This window comes from Pipra filicauda, unplaced genomic scaffold, assembly GCF_003945595.2.
Source record: "Pipra filicauda isolate LSUMZ 115617 unplaced genomic scaffold, ASM394559v2 scaffold100_size2392355_pilon, whole genome shotgun sequence".
Classification (NCBI taxonomy): domain Eukaryota; kingdom Metazoa; phylum Chordata; class Aves; order Passeriformes; family Pipridae; genus Pipra; species Pipra filicauda.
The window spans coordinates 1017503-1041375 of NW_024103441.1; the positions used below are offsets into that span (position 1 = coordinate 1017503).

The 23873-nt window shown below is 46.4% G+C and overlaps 1 protein-coding gene across 2 annotated transcripts in view; it reads right to left on the reverse strand.

The window, feature by feature from the left end:
- The window catches only part of DENND1A (DENN domain containing 1A), a 152006-nt gene that overhangs the window by 74244 nt on the left and 53889 nt on the right, over positions 1–23873 (reverse strand). For both annotated transcript variants that reach the window (XM_027741337.2, XM_027741335.2), the window contains exons 6-10: positions 11237–11306; positions 10676–10756; positions 9345–9398; positions 5747–5857; positions 121–221 (exon numbers count right to left, since the gene is read on the reverse strand). In XM_027741337.2, the coding sequence (XP_027597138.1) occupies positions 121–221; positions 5747–5857; positions 9345–9398; positions 10676–10756; positions 11237–11306 (417 nt within the window). The remainder of the gene's footprint in view (positions 1–120; positions 222–5746; positions 5858–9344; positions 9399–10675; positions 10757–11236; positions 11307–23873) is intronic.

Below are 23873 nucleotides of genomic sequence, written 5' to 3' on the forward strand. Positions count from 1 at the left end.
TTTAGAGTAACAGTTGCATCATAAGAGCCCTCAGGACACCCCACAGAAAGGTGAGCACTGCTGTGAGTCCCAGGGGTACACACACACATCTATAACACACAGACACAAAGGGGGCCTTACCAGCAGTAGTCCAGCAGATGTGGGGGCAGAACAGGAATGTAAACGTGCTGCCAGAACATCGGGTAGAGCATGGCTGCAGAGCCATGGATGCAGGCAGTTAACTGAAAAACACACCAAAACTGCATCAGAAACAGGCCAAGGCCCAAGGCTCACACAGCAAAGTTAGACACAAAGTAAAGAATCCATTCTGCTTTCATAGCAACATGTTTCATTGGAAAATACAGAGCTGCTGTTAAAAACAAGGGGCTCGGGGGTGAACACCAGGGGTTTGTGGTGGTTCCCATCCAACTGACTTTGTGAACAGCTGAGAACATGATTCACTCAACAAACAAAACCTGCAAAGAACACCCAGTATTCTGTAAAGCAACAGAAACGTGGAAATGAAAACTCAAAGGGGACTGAAAGAATAGTAGAGGCAAATCCCCAGTCCTGGAAATTACCATCCATTAGATATCATAAAAATGCACTGAAATTATAACACAAACTGAAAAACACATATCACACCAAACTCAGTGATTAAATCTTGATTATTTAAAAGGGGTTTTTGTCTAATGGCTCTTCATCTAATCATTTGACCCATTGAATTTCTCAGTTATATTGTTAAAAACACACGCAGAAGAGTTTTGATGTGGGCAAGTACTGAAAGAGCAAAGGCAAGTGCCAGTGAAGCCATGGGGAGAATCCTCACAGAGGAAATTACTGCTCTCAACCCTATTTCAAATAATAATTATTAATTTGGAAGAGAAGATAAGCAGGATATTTGTCACATTCACCAAGGATATTAAAACGAGAAGGTGGTAATGCTCAGTAAGGAAATTCAGCAAAAGCTGTAGAGAAAGTACTGTAAGGAGAGGATCTGAACAGCCACATCCAAGCCACGGGCTCAGAGGTGACAGCAGTCCCAGCCACCCTGCCCTGCTCGGCAGTGCAGTGTCCCTTCACCTGCACTCCTGCCCAGGATCCCCTGAGAACCTGCTCACAGCACTGAGGGCACAGAGCCCAAGGGACTGAGGCCCCCGTGGTGGCCTGAAGGTGTCCGAGAGGAAACCAAGCACAGACACGTCGTGGCATTAATCCAAATCCAGTCAGATGTGGAGTAACCCTTAAAAAAGAAGAGATGACCCTCATTACTATTAATTTCCATTAAGAGAGAGCAGTGAATTACAGAGCTCTCAAAGGGAACCCCTGGCTGGGGAGGGAAAGGGTGGATGAGCCAGTCCAGGACCTTCAGGCTCCGTGTCACAACCAGGGACAGTTTGGGGTCTGTTCTCTGCCACAGCCCCTCTGTGCAGCCTCTGCCAGCACCAGCTCCTGGCTGTCCCACTGAATGCAGCTCACTGGGCAGGAGGGTGGGAGACAGCCCTGTATTTTATGTGTTACCCTTATGCCTCTGAACAACACAGCCAGCTTTTTACCTTCCAGAGGATCAAACTCTCCTATGACACAAAAATTTCTTCAGTACTTGGAAGAATTCAACATTCTTCAATTTCATCTACATTTTCAAAGAGTTTTAAGATTTGAGCATGGATTTCTTCTGCAAAGATCATATTTACTCTTCCCCAGTAGCCTCTGTTTATGCATTCACTAGTTCTAGTCCTCACTGTGACAGGTTTCAAGTTTTTTCATAAAAATATAGCTCAAAGAGCTGTAGTTTCTTCAAGGGAGAATGTTATCACACCTGACTTTCCACTCCAAAGACAAATTTCTGAAAAGAAAGTGTCATAACAAAAGAGTCCACAAAGCTCCAAAGCATCCCAGTGCTGATAACAAGTTTCCAGAAGTGAGAATATGCAAGAATTTAAACTAGATTTGAACCACCATCCCAAGGAAACTGTGCCTTTGGGAGCAGACAGGGCACAGCAAGTACCTGTTGAGTCTCTCTCAAAACAAGCTCTTTATTTGCAGGTGAAGGTTATTTAGTGGTCCATATGGGATGCAAATATTAGGATGTTGGGACACTACATTTAGAAGCTACAAAATCTAGAGTTTATTCTGGATTTATGACTCATGAAACACTCAAGATTTATCCCTACCCCATTATATTTCAACTTATCTTTACATTATTCCTACTGGAGAAGGTGCTCCTCTCTCACAGATCAGATGAAAGGCACTGACTAATTCCACAATGTGCAGCAGGAAAAAGGGGGAATGCTTTCCCACTGCAGTTTTCTGTCTGTATTCCTGAATCCTTCACCAGCCACAATGCTCAGCACTGCAGAGCTCTGAGCAGAGCCTGGCACCCCCTCTGGAGATGTCCTCCCACCCTGGGACAGGGCAGGAATTCAGGTCACACCCAACCACTGTCCTGCAGCTCTAGCCTGGGGAGGGCTCAGGGTCTGCTGGACACCTCCCCTGGTCAGGGACTGCCATCCAGGGAGCAGGGCCTTTCCAGGGAGCAGGGCCTTTCCAGGGAGCAGGGCCTTTCCAGGGAACAGGCCTTCCCAATGAGGCAGCCTGAGAAACACCCAACTGCCACAGCTCTGGGAATGCAGCACTGGAATCACATTAGTTCCACTGCCCCAGCTCGGAGCAGCTGCTGCTGTTGGGGAAAGGGGATCTCTGTGCAAGGGAGACACCAGGCACTGGGCACTCCTTGCAGTTTGACATTTAATACTCTGAAAGTCTTATTTGAGCAAATGAAACCAATGGGATTTTGTCAGCCACTGATGCTGAACCACCACGGGCCATTCCCGGTGCCTGTCCCTGCTCCTGACACACACACTGCCCGGGCTCCCAGGGCAGGATGTGCCTCCCAAGGGGCAGCACAAACACTGAGCAAAGACCCACCTTCTGCATGGCTGGAAGAGCTTTTTCTTTGGCATTATTTGGGGCTAAGAACAAAGTAGAAATCTGAGCTACACAAGAGTCAAGCAGTAACAGCAGGGCTGTCACAAAGGGGGTGTGTGAAGGTCCAGACCTACAGCGACAGAGCTGGGGCACCAGAGCTGGGCAAGCTCTGAGCTCTGGGGCATCCCAGGGATATGTGGTGAATCAAACCCATCACAATGTTGTTCCATTTCCTTACCCTCAGAGCCTTGAGGCTCCTGAGACCCCCACCAGGGAGGAGGAGGATGTATCAGAGCTTCCCGTGATGTGGGAGAAGTGGCAGGGGAAGCTCAGCTCCCAGGAACAACAGAGCATCCAGGGAGTCTTTGCTTTGCACTGACACTGCAGAGATAACAGGGAATGGGGCAAAGAAATCCCCCTCAGGGTGATGGAGCCAGGCAGGAACATCCCTGAAATGGCCAAGCCAAAGGCTTTCCAGAGCTTCCCTTCCTACAGTGGGACACAGCCTGCTGCTGCCTCCAGCCAGGGAACACCCCTGGGGGTGGCAGGGCTGCAGCTCTGATGGAAAAGGGAATTCGGGATGCAAGGAGAGCTCCAGCCTCATTTTGCAGCAGCATGCTCCCACCAGCAGGGGGGCTGCTGCCAAGCACTGGGGGTTCATGCATTTTGGTTCATATCTGGCCTTTCTTGAGGAGTTAGATCACAGAATACGTAAGGAAATGTAACAGCAATAATTGTTTTAACATTTGGAGAAATTATTTGCATTTCCTTTTGTAGGAAAACAGAATAAAATCCAAGAAAACACCAATAATTCTTCTATGGGTTCAGTACACATGATTTATAAAACAGCTAATAAACACAGCCTCATTCTAAATCTCATTCAACTTAAGCATGTAAGGATGTTGAAAATCAAAATCTGAATTTGAGATGATGTGTTGTAGCTCAGAATGCACCCCACCATAAAAGCCTTTCCACCCAGGATGGTTTAACTCTCCCTCTCTTACCTGAATTCAAGCCCTAAGCACAAAGTGTGTCTCCCAAAGTTAAAACAAATGAACTGCAAACAGGTCCCTTCCACTCCCTCGCTGGAGAAGGGAGAACTCCAGACAAAGGAGGCAGCCCCCCCAGCCCCACCCACCCTGCTGCACTCGGAGGATTCTGGGTTTGGTTCCTTTCCAGTTACAAGGTCTTGGCTTCCGCTGAGCACAGTTTGAAATAAAATAATGCAGCTTGTTCCTACTGCTGGAACCCGCCGAGCAGGGAATCGCTGGCTCCGGCCCAGCCTTCAAACCTGTCTTACACTGTCACTCCAGGCTTGGAGCACTGCAGATATAAAGTTGTAAGCTAAGAACACACAGTATGAACACCCCTCCCTCCCCAGAACCAGACACGCTTTTATCTTGGACAGAGGCAAAAGGAAGAGAAATAGCAGAAAGATAGGGAAAAAAAACCCAGCCCCACTTGTGAACTGGCTCATTAAGGAAGGCAAAGTGACAGGTAAGTAATTCCTCTTCCCAGGCTCTGTCACAAAGGGAGAGATTAAACCAACCAACCACACAACCTCTGAAATGCTTTGGGCAGCCCTTCTCTTCTTCCCTCCTCTCTGATCATTTGCTGTTCTTTTCATTCTGCAGGTTGCTGAAATAAACACCTCTCCTTCATTTTATTCCATTACCTGGACGGATTTTTCCTTATTTTAGCAGCGATGACACAGAACACTTGGCAGATATAGAAGTTAAGATTTTGCAAGTTTTCTACAGTTTTAAACTTCATAATAATTAAATGCTTTCAGTTAAATGTGGGGTTGATTGTAAACATTAATAACTATTAATAGGTCCCAGAGGTTATTCTAATTCTCCTCCTTTCACTAACCCTTCAAAATGACACTGCAGTAGTTATTCTGAGATTGGGTATGAGGCCTTACTCTCTCTCACTTCCCTGCCCTGTGCTGACAGACCACCCTACGTGGGTTTATGGACACCACTTCAGCCTTCTTGAGCATTGACAATTCCAGGGAGCAGTTTTAATCTCAGACACAAAGCAGGTCATGGCCATACAGTCAGAGCCTGGTTAATGCCACACGAGATGGAAATGGCAGCTCTGTCTTAGGCAGGGCCACTCAAGTGCTCAGTCCACAGCACTAGAAAGCAAAATTAGTTAAACCATCCTCGTCACTCACAAAGGACAGCAATCAATAGCCTTTTACAGAGCAAACACAACGACCACAGAGCATTTGCTTTTATAAGGAAAATCACAATCTTATTGACTGCTAAACCTTGAAATGCAGAACACCAAACTTTGAACTGAGCAGGCCTGTGCTCGTTTTGATCTCCAGCCATTTTCAGAAGAGAGTACTCCAGAATATTCAGCAGCTTTCATCTCTCAGACACTTGATGGAGCCTAAGTAGCACTAAGACTAAACCTTATCAAACACAACTGCAAAACTGTGGATTGTCAATGTACTCCAGCCCACTCCCCTGCTCCCTCCGGAGAAGGTCACTGTGACATCCATTTGACAGTGTCATTTATCTATTTTTTTTTCCTGTCAAGTAAATTATGAAAAAAGGACTTTACTATGGCATAAGCCTTTGTACGTTCACGTACCAAACAACCCCAAAAATTCCTGTATCCAAAAGACCCTTTCTCATTTGGACATCAGAGGCCAAGAGAAGCGCTGTAAAATGCTCACAGACAGGCACAGAACTGAGCTGAGGCTGCATAAGTGAGATTGAAAGGAGGACCTGGAGATAATCAGATCATTTCCAATACATGACTGCAAAAAAAAAAAATAAAATTAAAGCTACTGTGACTAGAAGAAACTCTTGTGCATTTTACTCACAGTGCTGAGCTTGCTGCAGCAGATGAGGATGCGGCGCTCGTACAGCATGCTGGCGTAGAGGTGCAGCATGTTGTTCACATCCACTGCCACAAAGTACTCCGTCAGGTTCCTCTGGGAAGAGAGAACAGAAGTTTTGATTCACCATATCACAAAAACAAGTGTCCTTAGCAAAAATAACCCAAAAAACCAAAAGGCAAACGGATTTCACTCTTCCGTTGTGCCACAATTTCACTCCTGCACTGTCACTCCATGCCCAGGCCATCCCCTCACCCTGTGCTCGTGCTGCAGGGCACAGCTCGTGGGGCAGGACTGAACACTGTAGATGTCTCCTAACAAACAGCACAATGTGATCCTGAGATCTTCACTATCAAAACCAGAAAGCCACCACAGAGGCAACTGGATCCCAGCGTGTTCTGCTCGCCTAGAACGGGGGGCTCCGCAGGGCAAGGTAAAGAAAAAAGGATTTGTGTGTGGAGAGGGTATTTTCACTTCTTAAAACACAGAAATTAAAGAAAAGGGGCATTGTGGAGGAAAAGGTAATACACCCAGAAATGCTGAATTAGGGAATTTGTTTCCAAATAGCTTCTTACAGACACGAAAGGGTTGCTATATGATAAAGACAGCCTTATACAAAAAGCACATGTGAGAGCAAAATTAGATTAGTCATGAATTCAAGTGCAATCTTAATCATCCTTAAATAAAAAAGTGCAGAAAAGCAAAAAGCAAATATGATTTAGAAACTTAAAGAAGCTCAACAAAGCCTATTAGCACTTTTGACAGATCCAAGATACTTGGCCTGAGAAGTCTGCCAAGATGCTTCATACTGTGCAAAAATATGTTCCCCAGCTTGCCATCCAAACACAAAGAACTGAAGGGAAATTAAGCATTGTATTTGGGAGACTTTGGGACCAGGATGTAGGGAGATAAAAACTGGGTTCATTATGGTTGGCTTCAAATATGTACAATAAAACAACCACCCAGGTCTTTGTTACAGCAAAGCTGGAGCCACAGACAGGTACAGTCAAAGGAGAAAAAAAAAGCCAACACGTTTTGCCAAAAACCTATTAAACTATCATGTACTTTTTCTGTATTTCTCATCCCATCTGTGCTGATTAACATGATATTTTTGTCTAAACATAAGCTGTCTTCTCTACGGCTCCTCTTCCCCCTCTCACCCAGCCTTCCCCGACGCCAAAACACGGCGCGTGACGACACAGCTCCTGCACACTGGGGGAATTAAAACCATTTTTAAGGAGCCCTGAACTTCTGCTGCCACCCAAATCAGGGGCACGGCAGAAGGAGCACACAGCCCCTGCATCCTGCCTGGGGAGGATCTGTGCTCCACAGGGATGTGTGTGTGAGGCACCAGCACCCACTGCGAGAGGAAAGCAGACGTGGGACTGGACTCGCGATTGCTCCTCCACCGAGTGCACTGCGGTGGAATGACACACAAATGTACCTTCAGATGGGAAGATTTGTGAGGTTTGAGTCCTGTCTGCTCTCAGAGATTTGCCAAGGACACCTGGGAAGCATGTGGGCTGCATGGAAATGTATTGGTACTGAGGAGCTCACGTGTTCCCTGGGAGCCGTATTTATGAGAAAGCTGTCAGCTCTGAAGCTCAAATTGGGCCTTACACATGTATTTTGAAAGACATGTCTCGTAAGTGACAAAACCATGAATGAGTTAAATAAATACAAATGAAAGCGTTCCAATTTGCAGGATAATGGTTGGGTATTTTGTTTCCTAGGACTTAAACCTTCCTTGGGGCAGGAAAAAGTGGGGTTTTCAGACCAGATACAGGAACAGGTATCCCCACTCCTCAAAATTCACCAGGAGTGCCACAAAACTCCCTCATGCTCCTTTGGAAGTTTGTTCCTAGATCAATCATCCATTTGATCATTTGCTATCTAATATCAATAAATGCACACTGAGTTTTGAGATTAAAAATCACAGACTTCTCTTCCACCATCATCTACTGAGGAAAAGGGACTCAGTGATACAAAAATACCCCAGAGTATGATCACCAAGAAAACGTCACCATTTCAGCCTGTTAATTTACCTGATACTTCTGAAACACAACAGCTGCTCCCAGGAAACTCAGTCTTGCACTGCATTTCCTGCAGTGTCCCCGATCCATTTCTGAAGCCACAATGCATTTACATGTCCCTCACATGAAACTCATTAAACACAGGGATCTGACACCAAGTCAGATAATTCCAAGAGCCTTGTTAACATTCCAAACAGAGCTCTCTGCAGCTCTCCATTCATCATCGCATCCAACTTCAAAGTTTGGCACTACTGAAACTTTTGCTAAATATGGGGTTCAAAACATAATCACTGGTAAGAGATGTCGAATTTTGAATAAAACAAGTCCATTGATTAAAATACATGAAGACTTAGGCTCCTTTAATGTCCTTGTATTACCAGGTTTTAATTCCACATGAAAGCAGCATTAACACCCAGATAAAAACCTCCTAAGAAATTATACAATATTCATTAGGTAAATATAAACATGAGAAATGCCTGAGAAATAGCAGAGAGTCAACTGCAGCTTCAGTTAGACCAGTGCACTTGATTTGTAGGATTTTGCTTTCTTACAATGAGCCCTTTCTTACAATGCCCCTTCTGATCTGGGCAGGGACACAGACACACATGTTGGCTCACGGGTCTGTCACCCCAATGAAATGTCCCTCTCCTGTTCCCAGAGGGGCCCTGGCTGTCCCCAGACCCTGCCCAGCCCACCTTGGCAGGGACAGCAGGACACCTGACAGCACCAGGCACCTCCAAGGCCCATCAGTGACTCTGTGAATTAGGGCAGGATTTGATAGCTGTTTAGATTCAGGAACTGATTCTTGAATTACACCAGTGTATTTGTATTTGTACAAAAATAAAGCACTTCAGAAGAAAGAGCTCATCTATTAAATTCACTGACAGGATCCGTGTCAGTAGAAGAGTCTGCAACACAGAGAAGCCATCAGCAGTGTTTTGAAAGAGAAACAAACAGCCCCAAATGCTATCTGCTATACAAATCATCCCCAAATGAGATGAAATGTCTTGATGATGCCTTCCCTTTCTTTCATGCCTCAGCTGAGGTATTTGATGCTCAGACCGACCACACAATGCTCCAGGAAGAAAACTGGGATGTCAGGCACAGGAATTTGGCTGAGACACAGAGGGAGCACATTAAAGAGCACTGAGGAGAGGTAAATGTCAGTATTGTGTTCCCCCAGCCCCTGGCTGGAGAGCCCAGCCCTGCTGGAACACCTCAGACATCGTGAGGCTCCAACAGTCTCCAGAGAAGTGGCTCTGAGATCAGACGTGGGTGACATTTTCAGGAGCCAAACAGGTTGTTTTCCCTGGTCATCCTTCCCGAGGGGTCCCAGTGCAGGATCAGCAGATCTGCTGTTTCTGCCCATTTCCACATGGCCATTAGTACTTTGTCCTTCATGCAATTCAGCTTTTAATCACACATGGAGATTGCCAGCTCCTAAAGCTCAGTATTCCACAGGATATAATCCATGACTACCAAACTAACACGTGTTATCTATGTGACATTAAATAGAAGCAGTAAAGTGCAGGGTCCTCTCAAATACTCACATTTTCAGGTATACTGGGAAGCTCTCTGGTGTCAGGCACAGTAAAGTAAGAGTGCTACAAAAAGAGTAAATATTGATTATTGCAATTCAGTGCCTCACGATCAGTCCATAACCTGAAACAGCAAGTGGGTCCAACAGCCACACTGAACACAGACACTATAAACACCAGTTCTGCTTCTGATGTGTCACTGGTTTGGTCTAGTTGCAAAGATGCAATGCAGGAACAGCACACAGAGCTGTGTCACACGGAGGAACCTCACCCTGACCCCGAAACAGGCTCAGAAACAGCCAAAATAAAATGCAGGAACACACCACAGCTCACAGTCCCTGGGCTGCCTTTTTATATCCTTTCTTGCTTCACCGCCCATGAAATGTCTGAGACAAGGGGAGACCAGCAGCATTCCTTGGAACCACTGGTATGAAAAAACCGGAATATCCCAACTGATCCCAGCCTTGGGAGATGGCTCCTTGTCACTCATCCTCTGAACAGAAATGCTGCTCACACAGAGGGAGCCCCGAGGGGACAGGGACAGTCCAGGGCCAGCTGGAGACCAGCAGGGCCACACCACTGCTCCTGTCCAGGAGAGGGGAGCAGGGGCAGCTCCTGCTGCCAGGCAGTCCTGTGGGAGCAGGAGCAGAGGAGATGGGAGGGGGGGAGTGTCCCTGTGAACTCCCCACAGGCAGGGGCAGCAACAGGCTCTGCAGGATGTCACCGTGCCTGGGACACAGGGGTGTGCTGCAAAAGGGAGTCTGAGGACAAAAAACCCAAAAGACTAAATGCAAAGTGCAATCCCATCAACAAAATCTCAAATCTGTTCTGTTGGTGTGCTTTGCTTAATTTTCTCACAAGATATAAAAATGAAATAAATTCTTTTTCATATGAGTTTTTTTCAGGGAGGGGGGAAGAGGAGAAGGAACCAGTAAATGTGATAAACAATGAATACTGCAAAGGCTGCTGTGACAGGCATGTGACTGTTTCCCCCCCAGCCCTGTCCCCTTGCAGGACCCAGGAGCTGTGCAGGAGTGTGGGCAATAAATGTCCTGGTGCTGCTCTGTGACCTCCCCCAGGTCACAGGGGATGGCAGAGATCTCCATGGGCAACACACACAACCTCCCTCCAACCAGAGAACAGCATTTCGGAGACATCTGAGGTTAGGGAGAGGCAAACAGAGGGCCCCAAATGTGAAAAGGGGAATTTCACAGCTCTGTGTCCTCACAGGGAAACAACATCTGTGTACAAGCTCCAGGACAGAGAATTGCTGTTGACATTCCTCTGTTATGACATGGAATGAATATTAAGCACCTTAGTTTCCATCTCCCCCCTTCACTTACCACTCCGAGATGAACAGAGGTTCCTGGCTCAGGGATGGTGAGTTTATGAAATGTTTCTAGGAGCTCACTCCTTTGACTATCCTGAAATAAGGAGGAAAAAAAAAAAGGAATGCTAAGTAGGCATTGGTGCAACCGGGTTAACTCCAGGGCAGAAGGGCCAGATGATGCCAGGTGGGTAAACCTGGCATTAGTAGGGTTAGTTCTACACCTCCTGCACCCGACAATAACCTTGGATCAGCCCCTGTCAGAACACGGGATTGCAGGGCTGCTGAGCACAGGGCAGGGGTCAGCCCAGCACGGGCCACTGCAGGAACCCAGGGATTGTGGTGGAGCCACAGCCACACTCTTGGGCTTCATCTTTTCCCAAAAATAATTTAAATGCATATTTATTTTTCAGAGGCACTTCCCAAGCTGATGACCTTCTATGTCACTGCATCATAGGGATTAATAATTCACATGGTCAGCTCTCCTAGAAGCACCTCTTCAACCAGCTCGTTTCATCCTCTCGCCCCCATCTGATATTGGGCAGGGAAAAGGAGGGTCAGTATTTCAGAATAATACCTGTCCTTTTGCTGAATAATCTGCCAAGACATTGAGCAGCTTATAAAAGACTTCAAACCACGGGAGGTAACTGGAAAAAAGAAAAAAAGAAAAAGCATACATTTAACTTGCTAAATCTCAGTTAATAAATCCAGGATCACCAGCCCTTATGCTACAGATGCATCCCAACGTGATGCTGCATAATTATCTGTCAGGAAAGCCACAGCAGACTTGCACTGGGAGGAGAGCTCTGCCAGGAGGCTGAGGGATCCCTCTCCTCGGAGGGCTGAGCTTTGGAGTTCACCCTTCCCCACTGCTGGGCACCACCCAGCCCCACAGCACCAGGGCTGCCCACCCTCACCAACACACACAGTCCCACACGAGGTTTAACCCCAAAGATCTCTGTGCACTGATGTCCATGAGTGCTGGAACATATTGAATGTCAAATAACTCTTCTCCTGTACAGCTGCTGAGGGTCCTTGGAAAGCCAAGCCAGGCAGTTATTTTGGGTTTGAGTCCTCACACAAGTGGATTTTTTAAACTGTATAACCAGTATCTCAGGTTTTAATTGTTGTCAGATCTCATCCCCTCACTGTGTTTAGCCTGGTCCTTACTTTGGTCAAACAGAAACTTCACCTTCACATTTGTACACAACTTCCAAAAGAAAAGAAGAAACAAGATTCAAAGAGAAACGTGCAGAAAAATCACAGCCTTTTCATTTGAATTACATCTCCACTGCACAAAGTAAGACAGAGAAGATGTTCCTTTCCACTACAGCTTTGGGAGGGTTCTGTGCCCTGTTTTCATGGCACGGCTCTTTATTCCAACCCCTTTTCCCAGACCTGTGAGGGATTTCCCTGGGCTGCAGCGAATGCAAAGCCAGCGTGAGGCACTGCCTGATGCTGCTTTAACCACAGCTGCTTTCTGAAGCAAATGGGTTCTACTGTGATATAGTGAGACAGGATCTAAAGTTTTTATAAAATATGACTCCATCCTGACAGCTGTAAGGAATGGAGTGCCCCGTGCTCTGCCTGGGCAGCTCTGGGTGATAAATGAGGTGAGAAGCTGTGTATGAGACAGACACAGGGACTGGCACTCCATCATTAGCCTTTGTTTGAAGCCTGCACATGCTACTGTAAAATGTAAGTAGCTTATCAAAATATACTGATAAGCAACTTAACTTTTCATGTTATATGACAGTATTATCGTTTAAATTAATACACTCCAAACATCTTTACAAAGTGTGTATTGGAATAGAGCAGAAAGACAGACAATTACCACTTTAAACAGCATTTAAGTTTGGCATTATATTGTAAACAATCCAGAAGGATTAGGTAGAAGATAAGTTTCTTTCTTTCTGTTTAGTTAAATAAACTTCAGCAGAGTTAAAAGCCATTACAAGGGTAACAAGAAATCCTCTCCAAACATATCTGCTAAGTAGAGATTAAGAACCTGGTAAACAAATCCGTGCAAGGCATCTATCAAAAGAGTTTGAGAAGACAGGAAACCAAGGAGGCAGAAAGCTCCCTGGCAGTGGGAAACCACAGCTGCTTCCAGGGAGGCACAATTAAAGTTCTTCTTAATCGCTCGGGGACCTTCTGGAAAACTACATTTACAAGTTGCTGCCAGCAGTGCCTGCGAGTGGGGAAGCTGCAGAGCTGCACTGACAGAGCTGAAACGAGAACCTTTAAAGCTGCTCCTGTGTTTATGATGTATGTGCATCAAAGCAAAGAGGCAAAGCAGGTTCCCCAGGCTCTGAGGGTGACCATGGAGCAGGTCCTGGCAGCACAGGGACCCCCCCAGGGTCAGGGGCTGGGCTGCTGCTCACACTGCTCTGCCCTGCCAGGGCCTGGGTGCACTGCTGTCACACTCCTTGGCCTTCCCTTGTCTCCTCACCAGTATCCTCTGATGAACCTCAGGTTGTCCTTTTTGTAACTTTAACTCTTCCTTGTTTTCCAGGTGATGGTTTAGCAGCTCAGTACTAACTGCTTCTTTTTCTATTTTGAGAATAACGTCTTGTTTTGAGGAGAGAAGTGTCACAGTCTGGGAGCTGAGGAAATGAGCTGGTATTTGAAGCAGAACTCAGCACCCCACAACACACAGGGATCTGTGAGGCTTCGCTCAAGAGAGGGGCAAGACAAGATATAACAAACCCAGCACAGAATTGTGGGAATTCTGTAGACAATCTCACTTCAGTTTTCACCTCCCCCATTGCCACGGCACAATTCAGAATCTCCCTCAGCCCAAAAGTTTTGGATACATTAGAAAGCTAATTTATCCTGCCACCTTCAATACTTTTACTTCATCACTTATTCCATGTGTTGACTACTCAATAGTGAAACAGTTCTGCTTTTATTAGACCAAACTGTGACCAGTTAAAGTTGAAAAAAAACTAAAAAAAAAAACACCCAAGCAATATAGTTATCTCGATTTGTTTCTAGATCTCTGCAAAAGGAAAAAAAAAAAAGATGTGAATTTTTCTTACAAAAAGCAAATCCTCAAGGCAGCCTTTAAACACCCCTCCAAAGAAACAGAGGAGTTTATAACCCAAAACTTTCTGTGCCGCATGAACTTAAGTAGCACAACTGGTAGCACTACTGAAGATTTATGGCTTATGACTTGCTCATATTTAATTTGTAACCAAACACTTCCCCTTCCTCTTAGCTACCTCAGAAGTTTTGATTAACTCTTGTTTTCACAGGTCAGAGGTTAAGCAAAGGAAGGGAAGCTCTGCAGTGAAGTTGCCCAGAGCTCCGAGCACGGGACGCCCGCACAGCCCCCGCCAGCAGCACCAAACCAGCCCCAAACTGGGCTCCACTCACGGGCCTGAGGTTCAAAGACTCCAATGAGCATAAATCACACTGGGGTGGAAGAGTAAACAAAAATAAAAGGGCAATCTGAATGCATTGGTTTTTAGCTTCACCCCCGTTCCCAGTTTCCTCACACGTGTACACATGGACAGCAACAGAAGTGCCACAAGTCCTGGGAATCCAATCAAAGCCTCGGCAAACGGGGCTTCTCCAGGCTGAGGGACGGGCTCAGCACTGGGCTGGCCTGTGCTTGGAACCTTGGGCATGACACAGCTGGGGACAGCCCCGGGGGGACAGCCCTGGGGACACTGCCCTGGGGAGACAGCCCTGGGGACACTGCCCTGGGGGGACAGCCCTGGGGGGACAGCCCAGGCTGAGACAGTCCTGCCTGAGCCATCCTAGGTGAGCCAGCCCAGGCTAAAGCAGCCCAGGTGAGCCAGCCCAGGTGCCCCAGCCCTGGCTGATGGAAGCAGGGCCGGGCACAGGCAGGCGCTCCCTGTGCTGCACCGGGTCTGCACAGACTCTCCTGCCCGGGCTGCACAGAGCCTCATTCACTGCCTCACATGTCATCACCTTTTTAGTGCCCCCCTCAAAAGCTCAGAACACCATTGGTTACGTGTGTCACAGCAATCAGGGGCTGGCAGAGTGCTCAGACAGCAGTGCTGTGCTGCCCTGCAAACACAAAGGGGCAAGAACATGCAGCAACTCTAAGAATAGCAGAGGGGAAATCTTTAAGAAACCATCAACACTGGCAGCCAGTTGAAAAGATGCCTTCCTCAGAAAAACCAGCTGTTTCTTCTCCAGTTCTGAGGCACTGCTAATGAAGAGAGGGTTTGATAAGACATGTCCTTTCCTTGAATGCAAAAGTCCCACCATTATGATTTCTTTTGATATTTTTTGAGCGCTCATTAAGATGAAGGGGAGTCCCAAGCACAGCATGGACCTCTCAAATCCCTCAGTTATCCCACAGATACCATGTCCATGCCAGGGCAGGGAGGGGCAAACACACGGTGTGGAACCAGGAAATCAACTTTCTGCTGGAAGGGGAAATCCCCAGTGAAGTCAACCTAAAAAGGGAGGGATTTTTCAGTGTTACCTGCAGCAGGAAACAGCAGGAAACAGCAGGAAACCCAAGTGTGCAAGAACTTGTGAATGCTGAACTCACCAGAACAACTCCCATGGAACACTCCAGCCTTTGAGAACCTCATCAGCAGAAAAGCTCCATGTCCCAGGGCAGCACCAGCACAGCCCAGTGGCAAGGGGGACCTTCTCAAATGATTGACGAAGATTTGCTAATTACCATAGCAACTGCTTATAAAACTAACTTTTAACATTGATGGCTCCACCATTCCATGTCCCTGGTGTGCTGACACCATGGAAGAGCAGAGCAAGCACTCCTGGAAAGGCCCTGTGGTACCTTTGGTCTCCTCTGAACCTCTGAAGACAAGCAGCACCTCAGCTGTCCCAGCTCCTGGAGCAGCAGAGCAGCTCCTGGGCTGTGCACAGGCAGAGCTGCACTTCTGCACACCCATCCTCTGAAATTATTGTGACTCAGCAACTTGTCTGACACCAACACATTTCCTGCAGCATCCCCTCCTAGACTGAGTTGCAAGCACACATAACTTTTACTCCTTCCATTCACACAGATCAGAAGTGGAATTTTAACATGTATTTATTTATAACACATACTATATATATTTTGATAACAGCATAACCAACTGCCATCTCCCTTGCAAAACAGAACAGTCATTTCCATTTTACAGATGGGCACACTTCTCTGTGGTGACAGGCTTACAAAATCTGTCTGTATTAGCCAGGATTGGATTCAGGGAGCTCCCAAATCTTGACCTTTTGCTCAGTACAATACTCTGCAGTGGCCTAGAATACTCAGTTCTGTCAATAATGACCTTGGTTATTGCATGAATGATAGTATTCATCATCACTAACTTCACTGACACCCTCCTGATTGACATAAGTGTGAGGAAGAGGAAATTCAGGCCAATCCTTCCAGTGCCCCTCACACAGCACTGCCACACACTGCAGCACTCAGGGGGCACCTCTGGGGACAGCCCCCCCCGGGGCTGAGAGAACCAGCACAGAAAATACCTCAGACATCAGCCAGCCTTGGGGAGTAGTCATCCAAGACTTCTGGCATTTAGAGATAAAACTCTGCAACTCATCCTTAAAACCAGTGTCGCTTCTTTCCATTCTCCTGCACCTGGCAGCTAACAGTTCTCCTCCCAGACAGCATTATTCCTAATCATGGAATCATGTTCTGGTTTAAGCTAATAATGGTGATTTGGGGTTCTGACGATGAACTAAGTTATGTTTGCCAGTCACGATGCTCTTCAGGGGTTCTATGCAGACGTGATTTTAAATAGCAAAAACACATCATCAAAACACTTCTTTCTTCCTTTCATTAAAAATACGAATTTCCCTTTTGAATTATTTTTAAATTCCACCTTAATTTTTAGCAGTTAAGTTCAATTACTTATCTGCATATTTTAAAACCAGTCCCTTCTCTCTGCTCAGGGATGACTCTCCACATGCTATTATTTTCCTTGCAGTAGTACACCACTACATTTTTTTTCCCCACCTTCCTTTCCTTCCCCCACCCAATGTTTCCAGCATTTTTACAAAATGCAGTTGAAAGAACCAAGGCATCTCTAGGCTCCTTTGGGAATTTCTATGGGCTAAATTCCCAGTTCAGCCATCCCTCTGTTCCACGTCCCCCCCTGCACCTCATGGACCTCAGAGCATCGTTATTGTCTCTTCTGGACTCGTCTGGTGACACGTTCTCACACTCAGAGCTGAACCACACACAGACACCCCAAATCTCCATAGCAACACCTGTGCATGGTGATGAGATCCAGCCTTACCTTCCCCAGCCTCCTCTGAACATTAGCTTTTTATTTATTTCAGTTGTGTCTCTGCTTTACACCTCCCCCTGAGCGCCCCTGCCACCACAGAGAGCCAGCTGCACCCTTGCCTTTCCTCACTCCCACAGTAGTTCTTTGCTTTTTGCATTTTCTCCAATTTTGTTATAAACTTCTCTTTGTTTATTCTCCTCCCGTGATTCAGTTCAAGTTCTGTAGCTCAGGCATGTGACTCATGTACACATTTCAGAAGTATCAAACCCCACAGAAGTGGATCACACCTCATCTCACGGAGCATCTCGACATACAAAAGCCAACTGCAAGTGCTTACTGGGGTGACCTGCCTCTGTCTGTTAACAATAAAAGTCAATTCAAACATTCCATTCCTGTTTTCCTACACAGTGTGACCATGTCTAAGCAGTCACAGCAAGTGTCCCTTGCACAAAGCCCCCCAAGTTCCCCAAATGCCCCTGTGAGCCCAGCCCTTCCCAAACAGCTCCGTGGCCCTGGAGCTGCAGCAGCCCTGGCTCACAGAGAGCCCGAGGGAGCTGGAGACCCCCAGCATCACACAGGGCCAGGAAACTGCAGCAGAGACACTGAGGATGGAATGATCCTACGGTCTAGTCAAGCTCAAAGTGCCCGGGCAGCTGGAGGTGCCCGTTCCGAGGGCGTCTGCTCGGGGCTGACACCTCCCTGGGACATGGCCAAGGCAGCTGGGGCTGAGTGGGACAGAGCTGGCACCCCTTCCCAGGGCCTTTGTGCTCACTCCAAAACCCTGGGGGAAAACAAGGGTCCAGAGCAGCTGTGGAATTTCTGTAAATGAAAGGAACTGAGGGGAGCTTGGCATGGCAGTGTGCAGGACCCTGCAGCACCCACCGGGCACACACTGACCTCGGAGAAGGGGGAAACAACATCACTTCACGCTCTGAAAAATAAACAGTTGTTCCTTGGGCTTTCATTGAAAAACATTTTACACAAACCCAACCTGTTTCAAGAGCCTGCAGCACTACACTTCAGCCTGGGGAGCAGGAATCCCACACCTTCTGGCTCACAGGCCCAGGCACCACCATCCTCTGCTCTGCACAAAGGAACTGTAAGTTCACAAGCACAACACCATTTAGAGTGGGCACAGCTTTAAGTACCCTCAACAGTCAAGCTTTCATCTTGTGAGTCACCAATCACTCTGACATTTTAGAAATTTATTTAATTTTATAGGCTATTTTGTGTTTAATTTATTTCAGAAGTATCCTTAGGCCCTGGTTGTTGCTGGACGTACTGAAGGGCTTGGCAGTTTATAATAAGATTTATGAAATGCAACAAGATATCCTTGGAGTAAAAGAGTCAACAGTTGTGTTTCCCTTAACACCAACAGAAATACATTGGCCAATGGTTTTCCTTAGCCAGGGTAAAATGCTCTAAACAACAAATAAGAAGAGGGTACAAAACAGCCTTAAACTGAGAAAAGTTACAGATGATACTGGCACTAAATTGCCTGGACTTAAAAAAATTGGTTATGAAGGAGTTAGAGCAGTTTGGCACATGAGGCTTGGTTTGAAAAAGCAGGATGCACTAGACAGCATGAGAGCCTAAAGATCCCCACTGAAGTGACAATACAGAGAGAGGATTCCAAAGGCTTAGCTTGTCAAGGAATCTCCCTTCTCAAACCACGTTTAAAAGCACACATGAAAGTGCTGGAAGAGAGAATTCTAGATGTGGCAGACAATCAGAGATCCCACTAGGTTTGAGACATCTGGCATCAGTTGAAATCCATCACATTTCATTTGGGGATCAAAGCCTGCTGTTAAGTCTATCACAGGTTGAAATAGTAGATCCTGAACAGCCTTTTCATCCCAATGCAAATTAACCCTTTTTCCTTGACCAGAGAAACAGCTCCTTTTCATTACTGACTCCAATCATATGTGCTTGTCAAGCTATGCCCTCTAGTACTAAGTTTCAGCTGGAATTTCAGTAGAATGATGAAGTTTTTATTATAAATCAGAAGTGCTCCCTATCAGCACACGGGCCATGTGCTCCAGCACTGCTGCAGGGAGCTCCAAACCACTGCCCTGGGACAGTTTGTGTCACCACCTGGAACAGAGAAACTCCTGAAGGGAAGAAAAATGTTCCCAACCTGTGTGCTCAAGAGCCCCACTGCAAGGCTGGTGAGGAGCTGTGCTTGTGCTAAAGGGATTTGCTGCTCATTTCAAAGCTGGAGCTGAGCACCAGGTGTGTGTTGTGACACCTGTGAGCGAGTTCTGGACACAGCAGTGATTCTGTGCATTTTGGAAAATGAACTCCAGAGAGCACTGGGGCAGGGGGTGAGAATGTTTCAGTGCAAAAAGTGGAGGAGAAATCAATTACAGGTACCCCTCTTCTGGAATGTTCTCCACACCACTTGTGTTTCCTGTGGGCAAGAAACAAACCTAAGTGAACCAAGGGTTTTACAGTTCCCTCCACAGGGAGGGAACTTCACCACAGTGAAGAGATATTCACATGCTCAGAGGTGGCACACGTGCCTCCTAATAATAACAGGCAAAGTTGGTAGCAAGTCACAAAAGTTAAACTCAAACCCAACCAGAGCTGAAAGCACCAAGTGAGAAATTCCATTCAGGTGTAAGAATAAGCACATGAAACGACAGCACTCGACTCTTCACCTGCAGACACACCACTGATGAACCTCACACAGAATTCCTGAAAATGTGACACAGGAATTAAAGAAAAGGTCTCTGTGGCCCATTAACTGGCTAGAGAGCACAATTTTGATTTACAAGGCTTATTGTCCAACCATCAGTTAAGCAAATGATTAAAATAGGAAATTGCCCACAATCATTTTATTCTCTGCACTCTCACACACTAATAAACCCTAACCCACACTGAGCTGAGCTGCTGTGGGGAAATACCTGCACAGTGTGGAGCAAGACCTGTCCCCTCCCCAGGCTGTTCCAAACCTGGGGTTACAATGAAGGGGTTCATTCCAGCTCCTGCACAGCCCAGGTAACTCTGCCCCTCGGAAGCCACTGGGAGCCTTCCCTCCCGTGCCTGCAGTGCCCGAGCCAGGGTTTGCATCGGGACAATACTCAGCCGTTCCTCAGCAGCCTTTGCCGGCAGTTCCACCTCCCTGAGCAGCCCCGGGTCTCCAATTACCTCCCCTAACCCGAGGGCTCTGCCCGGCTCCGGAGGAAGCTGCCGTGTAATCTCGCTGGGAATGTTGTTCACATCTGTCAGCAGGGACAGGATGGCTCCCCCTGACAGATGCATTTGTAAGCCTTCAGCCGGCAGCCCCAGAGTGATCCATTTGGGAAGAGAAGATCTATCCATTTAGTACTTTAACCGCTTCCTCCCTCGCCCTTGGTGCCAGGGAGGGGTTTTCCCCAAGGTGATGCGCTAATTCAGTTTGTATTAGCTCGAAAATGAAGTTTCCAAGCCAGTCAGCCAGGGCCAAAGGTAATAAAAAGTGACATGATTTAATTATTTCTGTTACAGTTGTTCCGCAACGAAAGAAGGTGCGACACGAAGCCCTAATTAATTAAGTAAAATCGGTTTCTGGTCAGAAGGCAAGCCCAGTGAAGAGGCTGGACCGAATGCAGCACTCTCAGCTTTACCCAATTCCACCAGTAGCAATACACTGATATCACTAACACTTGACATTTTTTGTTGTGATCCTTCTCATTGATATTTTACAGAAGTGTTCTGACTTGCAGTGAAGATTAAAGCTTCAGCAAAATCTGCAATAAACTTCCTTTGACACACCTTCACTACTCTTTAAATTCACTAAAAGTCAGTGAAATTAGTATTCCCTGGATTGGTAATGCAGAAGGAGGAGGAGAAGGTATCTTGGGTCTCAGGCCTTTCAGGCCTGTAGTCAGCATGAACGTGAATCCACTCTGGAGCCTTCTCCCACTTCTACTGATTTCTCATTTTCCTGTAAATACCATGACCAACAAGATCTCTAAGGGTCTGTGCATAATTTACTGTCACCTTTGGAAAAAAACCACGAATCCTTTTACAATCCCAAGTATTCCCAGGAGAAGGTGGCAAACTGCACATAGAAAAAATTGCAGGGCCGGGACTGTTGGAACCCATGGAACTGCACAAACAAGTTCACAGATTTTCTTAAGGATACAAACTTTAAAGACACAGAGGCCTACAAGTGTTGGGGATAACTGTAACCAGAGCAGGAATCCTGCTTGTCCAGCAGTGGGAGAGTCACAGCCCAGCTCTGGCAGCCGCTCACTCTGCAGAGCAACAATCCACTCCTGCAGGTCTGAGAGTTGAGAACACCCATGACAAGGGAAGTTCTCCAAACCTGCTGCTGCATGCTTTGAAGTGTTTTCACCCTCAGGTTCCTCTCCCTGTCCTCCCAAGCCCGGGGTGAGCTGTCCCTGGCAGTGTGTGCAAGGGAACTGCGTGAGGAAGGCAGCACTGCCAGTGCTGCACCTCGGCTCAGGACCAACAGAAAGCAAGGAAAAGCAAGGAGGGAACACAGTCACAGTTTCAATGCACGTTCCTCTATCACAGAGCTGGAACCCAAGAGCTCCAATGCCTTCCCTGGTTGCAGCAGTGCTGTGGAGGTGGCTGCCCTGGGCTGTGCAGCGGCAGTGACCCATCAGTGCAGGTTCCAGAGTGAGACTGGGAAGCATTTTTACTATTACACTGCTCATAATTCAAACTCTGTTTTGTGTCTGTCGTTATAGGTCATTGTTGGCCAGATGGAAAGTATTAAGGAAAAAGGATTGCAACTAAATCAATGGGCTGCAGTGTGCTGCCAAAAGGCCCCAGGGTAACTACAAGCAGATTTGCAGGCAGGCTCTGCTCGGCACAGCCCGGCTCTGGCACATCCTCTGCCCTCACTAACAGCAGGAGGGCTCGGGGCCAGCTGAGAGCAGCTACTGTGCCAAACAGACTGTGCAGGTCTTGCTGCTTGAATGCTCCCACAGAAAGGGAGAATCGATGGGGCTCTCTGTAAACAACTCCCTGTACTTTCTGGCTGCTGCTAACTCAGAAGTGGGATAACTTCAGCCCACTACAAAATTAATGCAAGGACACAGCTCAGCCCTGGTACCAAAATCAACGTGGAAACAATAAACATCAGTGCTGAGGGATAACACTTCAACTTCCAACTAAGAATAATGATGTGTATATACACATTCACAGAGAAACTCAAAATCAACATCTTTTCTCCAATTGCAAGCACCGTATGGGAACAATTAAAGAATGGCTGAACAGCAGCCAAATCAAGAATTCATATTCATATTCTTTCTAACCTCTGATTCACAAGTGGAAGGGTCTTAAATTTGGCTACTGAGAATTTGAATTTTTATATTTCTTTCTAATATCAATACTTCCCAGGAGATACCTTTTCTTTTGCACAGCTCATTGCTGCAGTTATCAATGAGCAGGTTCAGCTTAGCTAGGAAGCTCAGTGGGAAAAAATATCTTCCTAATATTACCCAACTAAGCTCTTCTGCATCCAGCATTGGAGTGCAGCCAGCCATGTCTGCAGACAAAACTTCAAGCTCGCTGGATGGACAGAAGTCATTTCTCTTTCTAGTGAATGGTAAGAGGAAAAAATGATAGAAACAAAGGGGAACTTCTGATTCCTCATCTGCAGCAAAGATTCACATCCCCTCCTGCAGCCACGAGGCACTACTGTCTTATTTAAATCATTACTATCTTATTTAAAAATACGTGAGCAAGGGAAGATCCTAAGCCTTACAGGTTTTCTGAAGGAAGTTTCTAGAGGTTATGAAAAGGTTAATGGCAGACATGAAAACTGAAGGCAAGAAATGAGCAGATGTAATACAAAATTCTATTCTTCTTTTCCTGGAACTGCAGCTTGCAATAGCTCATCTCTATCTTGTAAAACTCGTAAGGACAATAAAGAAAAACCACAGGAAGTTTGGGAAAACTACACTGGAGACAGTGTATCAGGAAGAAGAAACACAAAGCAGATAGCTAAATTTAATTGATGTCAAGCTCCCTCTTCACTGGGTTCATCACTTTTCCACATATATTCTGACAAGCAACTGAAAAGAAAAGCCAGTGTCTGTTTAGGCAAATCAGCGGGGGTAAAAACCCTCAACTTCTGAGATGTAAACTGTTTTATAAACATGTCAAGTTAAGGCAGAATGCCTGCAGCACCCCCAGCCCTCCGACACACGCACTCGGGGCGTTCTCACATTTTCTGAGCCACCTCAGCTCAGCTTCCTGTCACCCAGCACAGAGAGGGGCCTGCTTTGCTGCAGCTACAGCTTGGAGGGAACTCCAGTTTCTGGGGAAGGTCAGGCTCCAGCTCCAGGTCCTGCCTGTCCTCTCCTCTCCTCTCCTCTCCTCTCCTCTCGGCAGGGCCCATGCAGAGCCCTGAGGGATCTGTGTCTGCAGCTCTCACTGACAGTCAGAGCAGCTGCTGAAGCCTCTGCTAAAAAATAGCAATAATAAAAAATCTATGAAGGCTGCAGACAGAGTCTCTACAGCAACATTTTTATTAGGTACTATTTTGTTGCAGTGTTGAATCAGAGAGATCCAATTTCTCATGATTTATACATGGATTTCGTGGCCTTTGCCAATGTCTAACAGAAGCAGTTTGCCATTTGCTTTCATCTCCAGAGCATTTTAAGCAGAACAGGGATTCCAGGGTCGATACACCTCAAGGACCAAACTGACTGTCCAAAAAGTGTTCCAGCCATTACCAAACATCTTTTGGAAGGCTTCAAAGTATCACATAGATACTTATGGAAGCAAAACATTGATTTCACTTATTACCATTTTATTCAACATACAACTATAGTAAATCCTCAGAAAATAAAGACTGGACTTCTTTCTTACTTAATTAGACAGTAATATTTTCTGTGTCTACACAGAAATCTGACAGTGAAAAGGGAAAGGAAAGAAACCAAGTAAAAGAGATATATAGAGAGAAAGGTGGAGGGATTTTTTTTGTTTGGGTTCTTTTTTATGGCTATCTCTGCCCAG